Source organism: Poecilia formosa, unplaced genomic scaffold (genome assembly GCF_000485575.1).
Source record: "Poecilia formosa unplaced genomic scaffold, Poecilia_formosa-5.1.2 Scaffold128, whole genome shotgun sequence".
Lineage (NCBI taxonomy): Eukaryota > Metazoa > Chordata > Actinopteri > Cyprinodontiformes > Poeciliidae > Poecilia > Poecilia formosa.
In genome coordinates, this window is record NW_006800067.1 from 1,203,819 (window position 1) to 1,217,300 (window position 13,482).

The 13,482-nt window shown below is 44.0% G+C and overlaps 1 protein-coding gene across 4 annotated transcripts in view; it reads right to left on the reverse strand.

Moving 5' to 3' along the window:
• The window catches only part of unc5a (unc-5 netrin receptor A), a 176,621-nt gene that overhangs the window by 30,933 nt on the left and 132,206 nt on the right, over positions 1–13,482 (reverse strand). For 2 of the 4 annotated variants that reach the window (XM_016676130.1, XM_016676131.1), the window contains 2 exons: positions 7,642–7,806; positions 251–478 (listed from right to left, as the gene is read on the reverse strand). In XM_016676130.1, the coding sequence (XP_016531616.1) occupies positions 251–478; positions 7,642–7,806 (393 nt within the window). The remainder of the gene's footprint in view (positions 1–250; positions 479–7,641; positions 7,807–13,482) is intronic. The other 2 variants (XM_007561579.2, XM_016676132.1) reach the window with 1 other exon arrangement.

The following is a 13,482-nucleotide window of genomic DNA, read 5'->3' on the forward strand; positions in this document are numbered from 1 at the left end:
ACACACACACACACACACACACACACACACACACACACACACACACACACACACACACACACACACACACACGCACATGCACACACGCACACATAACTCTTCCTTGGACCACAGACCCACTTGTAAGTGCACTCACACCACCTCCACGACCACAGTTCCCAACAGGTTCAGAGCGACATGTGGACGAATGCTTCATGGTCACAGTGGGAAGATGGACAGACGAGGGTAAAACAAAAAAACAGTGTCCTACTGCTGTGGGGAGGCCTTCGTGGCCGTGGCGCCCACACACCTGGCTTGCTGGGCTTAATGCCCATAGGCTGGAAGCCAGTGGTGAGTATGGAGGAGTCCGCCACGTCAGCGTCCAGGCCCTCCTTCTTGCGCCGGTAGACCAGGACGACCACGATGAGCAGCAGGGTCAGACAGAGGGCCACGGCCACCATGCCCACGTACAGCGCCACGTCCTCGGCGCCGCTCACGGCTGCAAGCAGAGAGATTATTAATCGAGACGCTCCGGCTGCGTGAGGCTTCTTGTTGTTTTGTTCAATGGAAAAAGTTTTCTTGAGGACTTCTTTAGCTACGTGGGGTCAGTGTCACATTTAGTGCAGTGGTACTTTATCTTGCGTGGTGGTTTTTTAATCTAGAAAACTTTAATCTGATATTAGATAACCCAAGATTTATGAAGTCTGGATAGCCTGAGAGTTTGTGTTACTGAGTTTTCTGTTTGAATTTTGTGCACCATAAATACAAAACACACAAATAAGTAAGTACAACACTGTAAAAGCCGAGAGGAGCCATTTTTCTGTACTCCTCACTGTCAAAGAGCTGTGGCCTGCTCAAGTTTTCTTATGTAAGTGAAATCTGCAAGCATTCCTACAACTCTCTTCAGGTCCCATTAAAGCATATTAATTATGACCTACAGTAACAATGTGTCTCTTTGTTTTTCAAATCGTTTGAAGATTCCCTGCTGTACTTTGGATTATCGTCCTGTTGTATGGCTCAGTTAAAGCCAAGCCCCTAATGTCTTCGTGACAGATGGCTTCACATCTGACTCCCAAACTGCAGAGGTAAACAGATGTGTTGCCGGCTCATTGCAAACATTCCTATGCCATGAAGGTGGAAGACAAGCCAAGTGTTATGAATGAAAACGTTTGAAATCTGGCTTTGTCTAAGCAGAGTATCTTAACCGAGTCCTGGAGTTTGTTTCAACATGTAAAACTATGATTTCTTTTTATTTAATGTGCTAAAAGAAGCAACATCTTGGGAGTTTGTTGCATGGTAACCAATAAATGCTCCATGGTTATAAAATGTCACGTGTGATGATTCTATGTGATGTATGACTTCCACCTTTTGAGATTACTTTTGCACTTGTTCACAATAATAATTTTTATTTAGATGCACTCTTATTTGTAAATATAACCACTGGGGTTGTGCGTCTCTGGTTTGTGCCAAACAACTGTCCCATCTGGGTACACAGCCAACAATGTGATTCACTTTGGAGAAAATAAAAGGTGTCTGAGTGACTCTTCCATATCGGTACGTCTCGGCTAATCTTAACATCTCAAATAACCACATCTGGAAAAACAAATATTATTCAATACTTTAATTTCTTTCTTCAAACTCGTACAAACTTGAAAAAAATACCCTAATGATACTTGACTACATATGACCCCATGTCTTATTTATGAACTATGAGTTCCTCAGGATAGCTGCTGATGTCTTTCCCTGTTGGCATTACGCTAACACACATCTAGTTGCTCCAGGAAAAACTCCTGCTTTTATAAATGTTACATGTTATCTGAAACACAGAACTTGGCTCCTGCTAATACTCTCTAAGACTACCTACTTAGTTTATATGAAGTATGACTTGCTAAAGTTTAAAACCAAAAGTAAGTGCATTGACTTTCTCTATGTGGCTGGATGTCTTAGGCCACCATGTTGCTCGTCTTTTCTCTCTCTTACTTTTTGTAACACTCGCATGTCAAATGTTAAGGGGAAAAAAAAAATCCAAGAGATATGGTCTTTATTGACTGCTACTGACAGCATAAGAGCATTCTCCTCCTAAAAAGTTTATTTTCTTTTTTTTCTTAACTACGTGTGTGTGCAGTTGAGTTTTTATGTTTTTTTTTGCAGGAGAATGGGATTCGCTACAGCTGTCTCCCTGTGCTGCTAGAATTTGGTGGCGGAGGATTCTCCCAAGGCCTTTGTGGAGCACCATTGTGCCCAGAAGCCACTGGGGCGTAGTGCTGTCAAGCGAACACAGCCAAGGAGGGGACACAACGAGCGGTGCAGCATTGAGGGATGGGGAACAACAGAAAAGGTTAAAGTGCTGCAGGCTGCGCGTGTGCTGAGTTGACAACAAAAGGAGGAGGACAGGGTGGAAGAGAGGAGACAGGAACAAATGTACCAGAAGGAAAATTACAATTAAAAGGCAAATGGGAGGGCTGAGTAATGTGCCTTTGACTGACAGCTTGTAGGAAATTAGCATTTTTATCAATAACAAATCCAGAAATAAACCGGATTAGGAGCCAATTCATCATTTTTGTCATTAAAATTTGCAGGCATTCGTGATGATTTTGAGGCAACGAGCAACAACAAAGAGCTGCATTAACCTTTACAAACAACCGTTTGACATTTTAAAACGGTGTTAGTGAATCTGAGGCATGTGATAGAAAATTAAAATAGCAGTCAAATAAAAAATAAAAACAGGAGTCTCATATTTATTCAATTTTGTGTATTTCTTAGTCCATCTCTCCTGCCTCTCGTGCTTCCAAATCTCAATTTCCTTGGACAAAGCTTCCCCAAAAGTTAAAAATGAAATGCCAGAATCTATTTCATGGGTGATTATCTCAGTGCAATCTGATACTTTAAGTAGAGGGATTATAAGCAACTAACCTCTATGGCAGCTCCTCGTTCAGCCAGAGATCTCTTGACAAGTAATCAATCGTGAATGACTGGCTAAAGATAAACACGAGATTGTGCTTTTTTTTTGTTTTTGTTCTAAGCAGATATCCGCAGAACACACTTCCGGCTTGAAGCATCTTCTGGGACGCACTCCCATCCTCTCCGCTTTTCTTATAGTCCATTTACCTATGTGCTCCTCTCTATCTCTGACTCGACTCCCCGTGTTTTTCCATACGTTTCCTCAGGCTAGCACAGAGGTGCTTAACTCTGAGCAGCCTGGATGAACCCTCCGCTCTTCACAGTGAGCTCCAGAAGCAGGAAGGGGAGACGTGCTGCACCTCTCATTAAGTTTCTCAAATCCAATTGCTTTCGGCGAGTCAAAGGTCAGATGACGCCGTGATATTTGGACAGGTAGTTTTCCAGGCTGTTGAGGGATACTTGGTCTCACAAAAGACAAAACAACACCCATCAGATAGGAGAGCAGCCACCTGCTTTCTACTGATTTAGATTAGCTTACTTTCCGAGGACACGCCAAAGACACCTGGTGGAGCCAAAGAGATCCGGTATCTCTCCACTTCCTTTTCCTCTTCAACCACACCGCTCTTGCATCCAAACACTGAAGTCAGTCAATCAGACTACCCCCTCCTCCCTTTCTCCCGCTCTGTCCACCTCTCTCATCCTCTGCCCAGACTGTAATCTCTGGTGGCTTATCAGAGCATCACTGAGTGAAGTTTTATCTGACCCACCAGGTGTCACAGCCAAACGATCCCAGTGCTCACTGCAGCTCCTCCTGGCCTGCAGTCATTGATTCTCATGATGCCAGCCAATAATTGAAAGGACATCCATCACACTTTTAATTGACACAGCTAATCAGCTTTTATAATTGGATGGGTTCTACTTTAGTCCCTCTCCAAAGTGCCCTCTCTTTCCATGCACTCCATACCAATTTGCGCATCGTCCGCCTTCCCCTCTCTGTCATCCGTCACTGCATCCTCCACTTCTACTTGACTTAATTGCACAACTTTTGATTCTCTTTGTGTGTGACCTCTCATCATGATTGACACCTGCCTGTGGATAATCTGTAGATGTGATGAGCTTTTTTTTTTCTTGCAGAAATGACCGCAGGGCAATGTCTGTTTTGCTCTGTGAGCTTTCACTTCAGTTCGTCAGACTTGCTCCAGGGCTGGCTGGTTAAGGATCAGTTTCTGAATTGAGATGGACCCGCATAACTCATCTCCTCTGAAGCTGTGAATCTGGGTTCTGGCAATGTTTGGGTTCTTACTGTACTGACAGACGGAATAATGTTCCCGGCTCTCATTAGGTTCCTACACGGTTTGAAAGGACATAATTACAGAAGTTTAATGTGAAACTTACAAAAAAAAAACAGAAAACGATGGATGGATGGATGGATGGATGGATGGAAGGATGGTTGGATGGATGGATGAATGAGTGAATGGATGGATGGATGAGTGGGTGGATGGATGAGTTAATAGATAGATGGATGGATGTGGATGGATGAATGAATGAGTGGATGGATGGATGGATGGATGGATGAGTAGATGGATGAATGAGTGGATGGATGAATGAATGAGTGAATGATAATACCTCAACTACGTCCCTCTATTTTCTTTTTTTTCGATCTTTTCTGAACCTTGAAAACTCTTGAATTCCAAACTTTCCCAGACTGCACAGGAAACCTGTCTCTACCTGCTCCTTTCTCTCAGCTGCATTGATAAATAAGAGCTTTAGAGCCTCCCGTGCTTCCTCCCCAGGGCATTTATCAGGACACGAGCGAATATATTTCATCCCATGGCCAATCCTAGTCGCTCGCCCGAAGATGAATTACCCCCGACTTCTTAAGGTCAGGGAAATATGGCTACTAAAACTCTCAAAGTGAACGTGACCATTACTATCTCCACAATACAGTCGTCCCATCCCTCAGCGGGGTCCTGGTGAAATATAGTCCAAAATAAATGCTCAGCTATTTTTCACACAGCACCGTGACCCTGCTCTGGCAAACAAACTCATAAAGAAAAAAAATGGCAGCCAGTTTGCTGCCAAATTAGCCTCAAATCCAAAAGCAAGCTAAAGAGAAACTAATACCTTCCACCATTTGTTGTAACACACCAGAATTGGACGCTGCTCAAAATCAAGTCCATTATCCTTATCACACATGTTAGGTGAAATAATTGTTGTATTTTGTTCTAATTTCCTGAGCCGGGAAAGAAGGGAACCATTGTTTTTCCTCTCTACCCTTTGCGTGCCCTCCAACACCTGTCTGCCATTTAGGCTGTGGCTCCACGCCAGCACATTCGCCATTTCCATGCGCTGGTTTTGCATAAGCTACGTCTTGGGCTTGACTTGTTTTCTTTATGAAAACGATCCTGCACGGCTCATATCTGTTTGTTTTCCAGCTGTAACTCGAATCCAGGACCGAGGGTTAGTTTTCATGCGCGTTGCCCAAACCAATATCCTCTTCTAAAGTGTCTCTTTTAACATGACAAGGGAGATCAGAACCTCAGACAGAGGAGAGCTTTTGTTACACTGTGACGCTGATTTACTTGCTATTCTGAATCTACATCGGAAGAGAAAGGCTGCCTTTTGTTTCAGGGGCAAGTTCTCCATCATTGCTAATAGCCTGGAGATACGGTTGAAGTTGGCCAGATGCTGACGAACCAAAACCATCTCGCCTCTGCGCTTATTTTAATACTTCACACAGCAATTGTCTATGGATTCGCATCTGCTAGGAACAGATTGGGATGGGGGCATTCTTCAGAGGCCGGCGCTCTGCTCCACGCTGTCAGGATAAATACTCCGCGACTCTGCGTGCGACTGTGAGAGAAAGACGGGAACAATGACGGGCATCTTTGTGTATATTTCCTGCCTCTCTGAGGAGGAGCTGCTGACCTTTGATGATTGGCCGACTGAGCTGCCTGGGATCACTGCACCCTGCCAAACTCGCCCGCTGCTCGACAAAAGCAAGCACATGCCCGCAGCGCGCTATACATAATGCAGCGCCTCGCATACTGTAGATCTCAGCAGATATCCTCCTTCAGTCCATCTGATCACATCAATCAGTGCCCGATACCAGATTTCAGTTTATTAATTCATCGGCTCATGTCAGATGAATCCCCATTAAAGACTCGCGGTGTTTACCATGAGGATCAGCAAAAGAGCACACTATTTATAGCCGCTTCTATTCGAGATGCCGCCCTCATTGTCTCCGGACGGAAGGCTGCAATATGTTTCAGTCTTTGATATCTGTAGGGAATGATGGAGCTCTCTCTTCATGTCCATCTGGTCAGAGCTGGACCCCGTGGAGCCCCTTTCTAGGCGACTGCTGACTCTGCCCCTTTGCACTCTCCGGTTTTTAATCCTGACAGAATAAACGTGCCTTCTTATAATTCGCAGGGGATGTAAAATGAATACATAAAAGTTAAGTCGTGCTGGCTTTTGAGCTAGCCGAGTCCAACATGGATGCTTTCTCACCCCGAGAAGTGTCCTGCCAAACCGGTACGAGCCAGCCATGTGCGTTTTCACAGCCCATTTGGCTCGTGGTCACTTATCTGGCAGGTTGTGTTTTAATCAGTGGAGAGATGCTTCAATTCTCACCTCTATTAATAGGTCAGGGAGCAACAGAGAGCTGATCCACGAGGTAATACAGTGCATTATGCTAGCAGCAAGTGTCACTCCAGTGTTAATTAGAAATGATCACCTGAAAAGGTCACCCAGGTGGGGATGAGCTAACGGTGGGCCACAGACGAACCTTATGTGTGAAAACGTACCTCAAGGGAAAAGCAGCTTTTCCTTGCTGACGCCTGAGCGAGATGAACTCGTCATTTATCGCTTGACGCCAGTGTCAAGAGAAGGGGTTAAATGTTTAATTTACGTAGTGAAAGGAGGAGGGTTACTCCTTGTTCTACAGTAGAAAAGCTTCATAAATAAGGAAAAATGCTTTCTTATTCTTCGTCTTAGCCTCCTTCAGGGTTGCTAGCTGCATATTTTTCATGTCTAAATTCCAAACTTTTCGTGCAAAAAAAAGCCCACTTTGGGCAATTTTCACATACAGATACAAAAGTTCACTGTGAATATATCACGCTTTTATCGAGGTCAGGTCATTAATACAGCAAAAGCACCAGGCGGAAAAAGAAAGCAACGCAGGAAATAAGATAGAAAATAAAAACAAAAGAAGGAAAAAGAAACAATTTAAAGGATAGGAAGGAAGGAAAAGAGGAAAGGAAAGAAGGAAGAAACAAAGGAAGGGATGAAAGGAGGAAAGAGAGAAGGATGACAGGAAGGGAAATAATTAAGAACAAGGAAGATGAAGAGAGGGCAAGTAAGGAATGAAAAGCAGAAAGGAAGGATAAAAACTGCACGGTAAGGAAAGAAAAATGAAAAAGGAAGTAAAGAAAAAAAAGAAGAAAATGAACAATCAAGCACATTAAGACAAGCGGACTGGGAATAACATGAAAACACAAACATTTTTCCAAACTTTCCCAGGATCCCTCCTCCTTATTGGAGCTGCCTGATGAACCACCTGTTCTGTATAACCGACTCTTTCTAACTTTAGTTATAAAATTCAATTATTCTTGAATTTATTTTAAAATCCATACTTGCTCCTGAGATCACTCGATCCCATTGCCAATGGCTACGAATAAATCTCAGACGTCATGTCTTGCACTGTTGCAGCAGAGTTGAACGGCGATAGTTTTGCAGTGTGTGGGTGGTTTCTGCACTCACTCTGTGGGCACTGTTCGCTGGTACAGTTCATAGACTGGAGGTCGAGCCCCTGGCAGTCTTTGCCCCCGGTGCCGGGCGAGGGCTGGGAGCACTCCCTGCTCCTCCACATCGAACAATCTGCCCCGCACGCTGACCACTTGCTCCACTCGCTCCAGCCCCCGTCCACTATGAGAACACACATATAAAAACATGGCTGAGGATAAACATGCACACATGGCAACAAACAGCCCCAGTTTACACCTGCACTCCAGTTTACGGGGAATAAAATGATTGACTGGAAAGCAAGGTGACAGAATTCGAACACACAGTAAAGTTTATTAACAACGCGGCGGCGGATTCGTGTAATTTGAGAACACATAGATCAGAATGGTCCGTTTGCGTCGTGTGCAAAACCACTCGTGCAACCCCAGCATTGATATTTTACAGTCATGCAAATACGCTCGTGCATACTTTTCAAATCCACCAGAGGCACAGGGGAAACCACTGCATGTAAAAACTGCAGAGGAGAGCCGTGTTGTTTCTATTCTACGGTCTTTGTTTATTTTTAACATGTAAAGCAGATGCAGCATATAAACCCGGGTGGTGTGAATGTGCTGTGACCTGGTCGGCAAACCAGATATGCACAGAGAAAAAAAAAAACAAAAACAAAAAACAACTGCTTTGCAAACATAAATAGATATGCACACATACGGTGTTTTGCAAAAGTATTCCCGCCCCATAACTTTTCAGCATTTTGTCAGATTAGAACCACGAGCTTCAACGTTTTTAATAAGGACTTTATGCGCTATTTCATCATAACATATTACATTGTTGAAAAGCGGAAAGGGAAAAAAAAAGACACATCTGGACCAAAAAGTTCAATCCTGCTCTCATCTGACAGGAGCGCCTTTCTCTCTCATGCTACTTACTACCCAAACCTTTTAGAGCTTCTTTTTTTTTAAATGCAATTTTTCCATAAACATAATCTGGATTATTTAATCTCCTTTAGAGATGCCATGAGCTTCTCAGTTTTAATGAAGAGCAATGATTTGGTAGGACTGCAGTTGTGTCATACTCTCTTTGGTTGACTTATGAATGAAATCATTTGCACTGAATGTGATTAGGGGTATCAGACTAAAACAGGGCTTACAATTGCATTTCTCATTTCTATCATTTTCCCTTCAATTAAACAATTATGTACTACTTTGTGTCGGTCTCACACTGAAATTCGACTAAATATGAGAAACAGTGGTTTTAACAAGACGAATGCTTCTCTAAGGCACTACAGCCTTAATCCAAGTTTCTTTAGTAAAGGGACATTTGTGGAAGAAACAAACCTGCTTTGGCTTGATTACTTAGTCAAACAAGACGTTACTGTAGCAACTGTGATGCCGCCTGCAGCGCAACTGGATGCAAAACACAATACAGGTGGTGTTATTATGAGCTGAGGAGAGAGTACATTACAGCTGCAGGCCAGTCACAACTTCAAACAGCCCATCATCAGCACAAGCAAAATGAGACAAATGAAAATGGGCCGGTAATAGTTGTGTGCACGGCCGACTGTAAGAAATATCAGCCGGCCTTTTCTTCACACAGAGAAGGAGGCCATTTCACAAAGGAGGGGGTAATTTGGCATTGTGGCCAGTGGAGGTGGTGGCTGAGAGTGATATTGAGAGTGACACAGCGCTGGGCCGGGAGAAGGTTACCGTTCGGCTAATGGGAAAAAGAGCAGTAATGAGCTCTCATGGGGGGGGGAAAACACCTCTGTCTCGCTCTCTTTCCCAAACGCCAGGGTGAAGGGGACCCGATGACGTTCTCCTGCGCGCACACACACACACACACACGCACACACACACACACACACACACACACACAAAGTTGAAGCACATATCTGTGACAGTGGTGACCCCACCCCCGGCTGACCAGAGGCTTGGAGAACCCTCGTGTTCATTAATCTTGGTAATAAAGAGAACAAGGGGAACAATTCCCAGAAAGCCGATCATTCCCCTGGCGGTTCACGAGTCTTTGGTTGATCAAACATAAGTGAGATGCCAAAATTTTTCAAATTTGCATAAATCTTAACTTGGAAAACCAGGTGAAAAGCAAATTAGGCTTAGTTTGTAAGTAAAAATAGAGAATGAAAATACGGTATATTTATGTAGGTATGTTTTTTGTTTTTTTTTTCCAAATGGCTACAAGAAAAACTTTAGCACTACCCTGCTTGCTTTGTGTGCGTGGTGGGATGCTGACACAGCCTGGATTCTTTTTGCAGTCAGATCAATTTGGCAGCAAGAGCAGAACCAATCAGATAATTGTCCTTGTTTGGCATTGAGTGGACCCATCCGTGGGCCAGTGGGCTCATTGTCCAGGCTGGGAATGAAAATGATTGAATAGCAAATTACATCCTAATGAATATATTATGTTGCCCCTCAGTTTATCCACATGGCTGTGAAATAAAGAGATGAGATCAACATCTGCCCTGATGAGATGATGGAATTCTTCTTCTCCCTCCTCCAGCACAAAGCAAAACTAATGACCATGCAAATGACATTTTCAAACAAGGAGAGCAACGTGGACGTAAAAAGTGATGCTAGGCGTTGCAGGACACGAGACGAACACCCGCCACCCAAACCTGACGAGAGTCAAACGTAAAGAGAAGAGATGCACGGATGAGCCTCGACTATGAATGCGTGCCACGAGGCTGAGCATGAAAGCAAGCAGCGTACGGAAAGCATAAAGCCACAGTAAAGACGCAGCAATTACAGATATGAGAAAACCAACTAACAGATCTTCTCCTTTTAATCTGTCAAGCTCCATGAGAAAACTAATCCAAAGCCATGGTTTTCCAATTTAAATCCCCAGAAGGAGATTGTTACTTCCACAGCAAAAGGCACCTTAGCTGATTTTCAATCTCGCAGCGCCGCAGGTTTCAGGTCAGGCAGGTCTCTGAGGAGGTACAGTAATACAATAACCCAGTGGCACCCCCTCTCTTCAGCCCCCCCCGAACATTTGGACACGTTGCCAAGTGTAGAAGCAAAAAAGAATCCGACCATTCTCCACAGGTCAGTGGGAGGGCCTGGTTGAGACTCCGCTGTTCAAAATGACAATGGCTGCTGACGGACGCAGCTCGAGATCGCTGAACGCCTATGGTTTCTTTGTCCTTGAAGGAGACATGGGGAGGTGGACAAGTACCACTGAGACCAGCAGGTTGTCCCTCCGCTCCCACTGTCCTGTCAGCGCACATGTGTGTGCACACGTCCCGCCGCTGATCCCAGGCATCAAAAGGCCGATTGAAAAAAAAAAAAAAGGAATAAAGGCTTTTTTACTTCTGAAATAAAAACCGATCTGATGGTTAGCAACACAATGTTGATGTGCAATCCCGACTACTTTCATATTATTTCTTTGCTGATCAAAACACACAAAAAGCTGAGCTCACTCTTTTGTGCCGCTTGAAGCAGAGATATAAACCAAAGTGAGACAGGGTGAGATATGAAGGAGGGTGGGCTCAAAACGAAAGGCGCCAAATGATTAAAAATGATGCAAGTCTGTCACCAGATGGCCACCGTCTTTTTGCATCAAATTAATGTGCTCAGCTGCCACATTTATTACCCACAGCCTTCATTTATTCTATGGATAAAACGTGCAATCTGCAGAACAATCTAGGATGATTTTTTACAAACGCGCGAGGATGCACTTCCAAAAGTACAATTAGACTTTCGCCTGCGGTGCAGAAACAAGACATATGAGGACATGTGCAGGACTCGTGCACAGACGCAGACACGAAGAAGGGCGTGCGCATGCACACCGGCTCCGAGTCTATTTATTTTCCATCTTGCTGGAATTCTCCCGAGTCCGCTGGCAAGCCAGAGGGATCGTTACCATTTTTAAATAATTCACTCAAGTTAGAAACCTCTTCAGGTTGTTTGGTGTTTTGCTCTCATCTCAGGCAGCGGCTCAGTTCATCGTGTTGCCTTCCAAAATCTGGTGACTAACTGTTAGCTATTGGCTGCGGGGATGTGAGTCTTTGTTGGAAATGTTGGCATGATCTGACATTTTGCCACTACTGTTGGCTCTGACCGCAAGTCGGTGCAGGGGCACAGTCAATAAGAGGGTGAGGGATGGACTGCTGTATTATGTGGGATATTTCAGCGGGATATGCTGGGATGGAGACAAGAGAAGAGAAAAAAAAGGTGGAGAGGAAAGAAGGGAGGGGGGGCACAAATGAGACGAGCTCTGGCATGGTTTGGCTACTCGCTGTCTCAAGTGTTGATCTGCTCTGCTCTCAGCCTCAGGCTTTAGCCTCAGCCTCCTCCACAGCTCCCCGCGTCTCTCCCAGCAAGGAGCCCATCTGATCCGCCACGCAGGCCTCCGCCAACTCTCATTAAACACTTTGGAGACTCAGACAAAAATACAGATGAGCCTCCATGGCTTCGCACGTTTCCAAAGAGAGGTGGGAGCTCGCATTTAGACACAAGAGTCATCGTGAACAGACGTGTGGAGAGTTTTGTTATTGATGGTGCCAGGCTGTGGAAGATGATCCATAATGTATGGGTGTAAAAATATGCCTGAGCGGCTGACCTGCTCAGAAGAAACCACGTTACTTTCAAAAGGAGCACATCAACCAGAGGTACACATGAAGACTTGGCTGAACAATAGGATTGTTTCTTTCTTTATTGTTTATTTGCATGCGGACAAAGAGTTAGGTAGAAACACAAACAGAACACCGTAAACATTTATAGCCTCAGCTAATTTGCGATGCCCATCCCTGCATGGGTTTTTAACGACATAAAAGAATTTAAAAGAATGGCTACAGTGAAACTGGGACGGCTAGGGTGCAAGCTGCTAAAATAAAACCAAACTAAAGTGTATTGCAAAAGTTTTTATATATGTCTGATTGCTTTTTGTGGCAAACCAAAAGAAAGTAGCACAAAATATGAAGAGATCAGAAAAGAAAACATAGTTTCCAAATGTTTTCATGAATATAAATCAAATATATTTATTTTAAATATAAAAAAATGCGCTCCATAATTTATGCCTAGTCAACACATAGCCCAGGACCCAATATTCTTTTCAAAACACATTAAGCTTATGAAAAGAAGGTGTAAGGTGCAAGAATATGCTGTGATTTAAGCCTGCCCATTGTAGCTCTCTCAGTGCAGAGGGATACTGTCCCACTGAATAGTGAACGTCTAGCGCAGTCTCAAATCTTTTGCAGCCTCCTACAAGAATTTACTAATAAGGTGACATCTGAAGTCAGTTGTTTACAGTGGACTCTTAATACAAATGCGCACTGGAAAAAGAAGAACATAATTCTCCCTAGCCTTCACAAACATGCCCTACTTTGTGCTAGTTCATCACAGAACATCCCAGTTTAATACACTAAGGTGTATTAAACTGCAGTGAGAGAGAATACGTGAAGAAGCGCGAGGGGTGTGATTGAACACTTTTGCGTGAAGTTAAGCACACCAGAGATCTAATAATCAACAGCAAATTCCAAGTTTAGATAATTGATGAGGGCTTGAAACCAGACCAGCTTTAAATCATGTAATTTTTAACAACGCAACTCAAAAACAAAGCAGCTGCGGAGGAAACCCCCGCCCCGCCGCCTCTCAAGGCTGGCATAAAAAAATAAAGAGCACTACTTCTGAATCCAAATGTCAGCAGTGTCTGAATAAATAACACGATGTCTATCTGCGGCGTTACAGCTCTCCATGCGATCCGCTCTTCTCAAGTCTCTTTCAGAGATGGACTTAAATCACTATCTAGACCTGTGAAGGCTATACGCGCGGCGATAATTGAAGTTGTTCTGCAGTAAGTGGCGATGCTCTCTCTCTCTCTCTCTCTCTCTCCCTCACACACCGC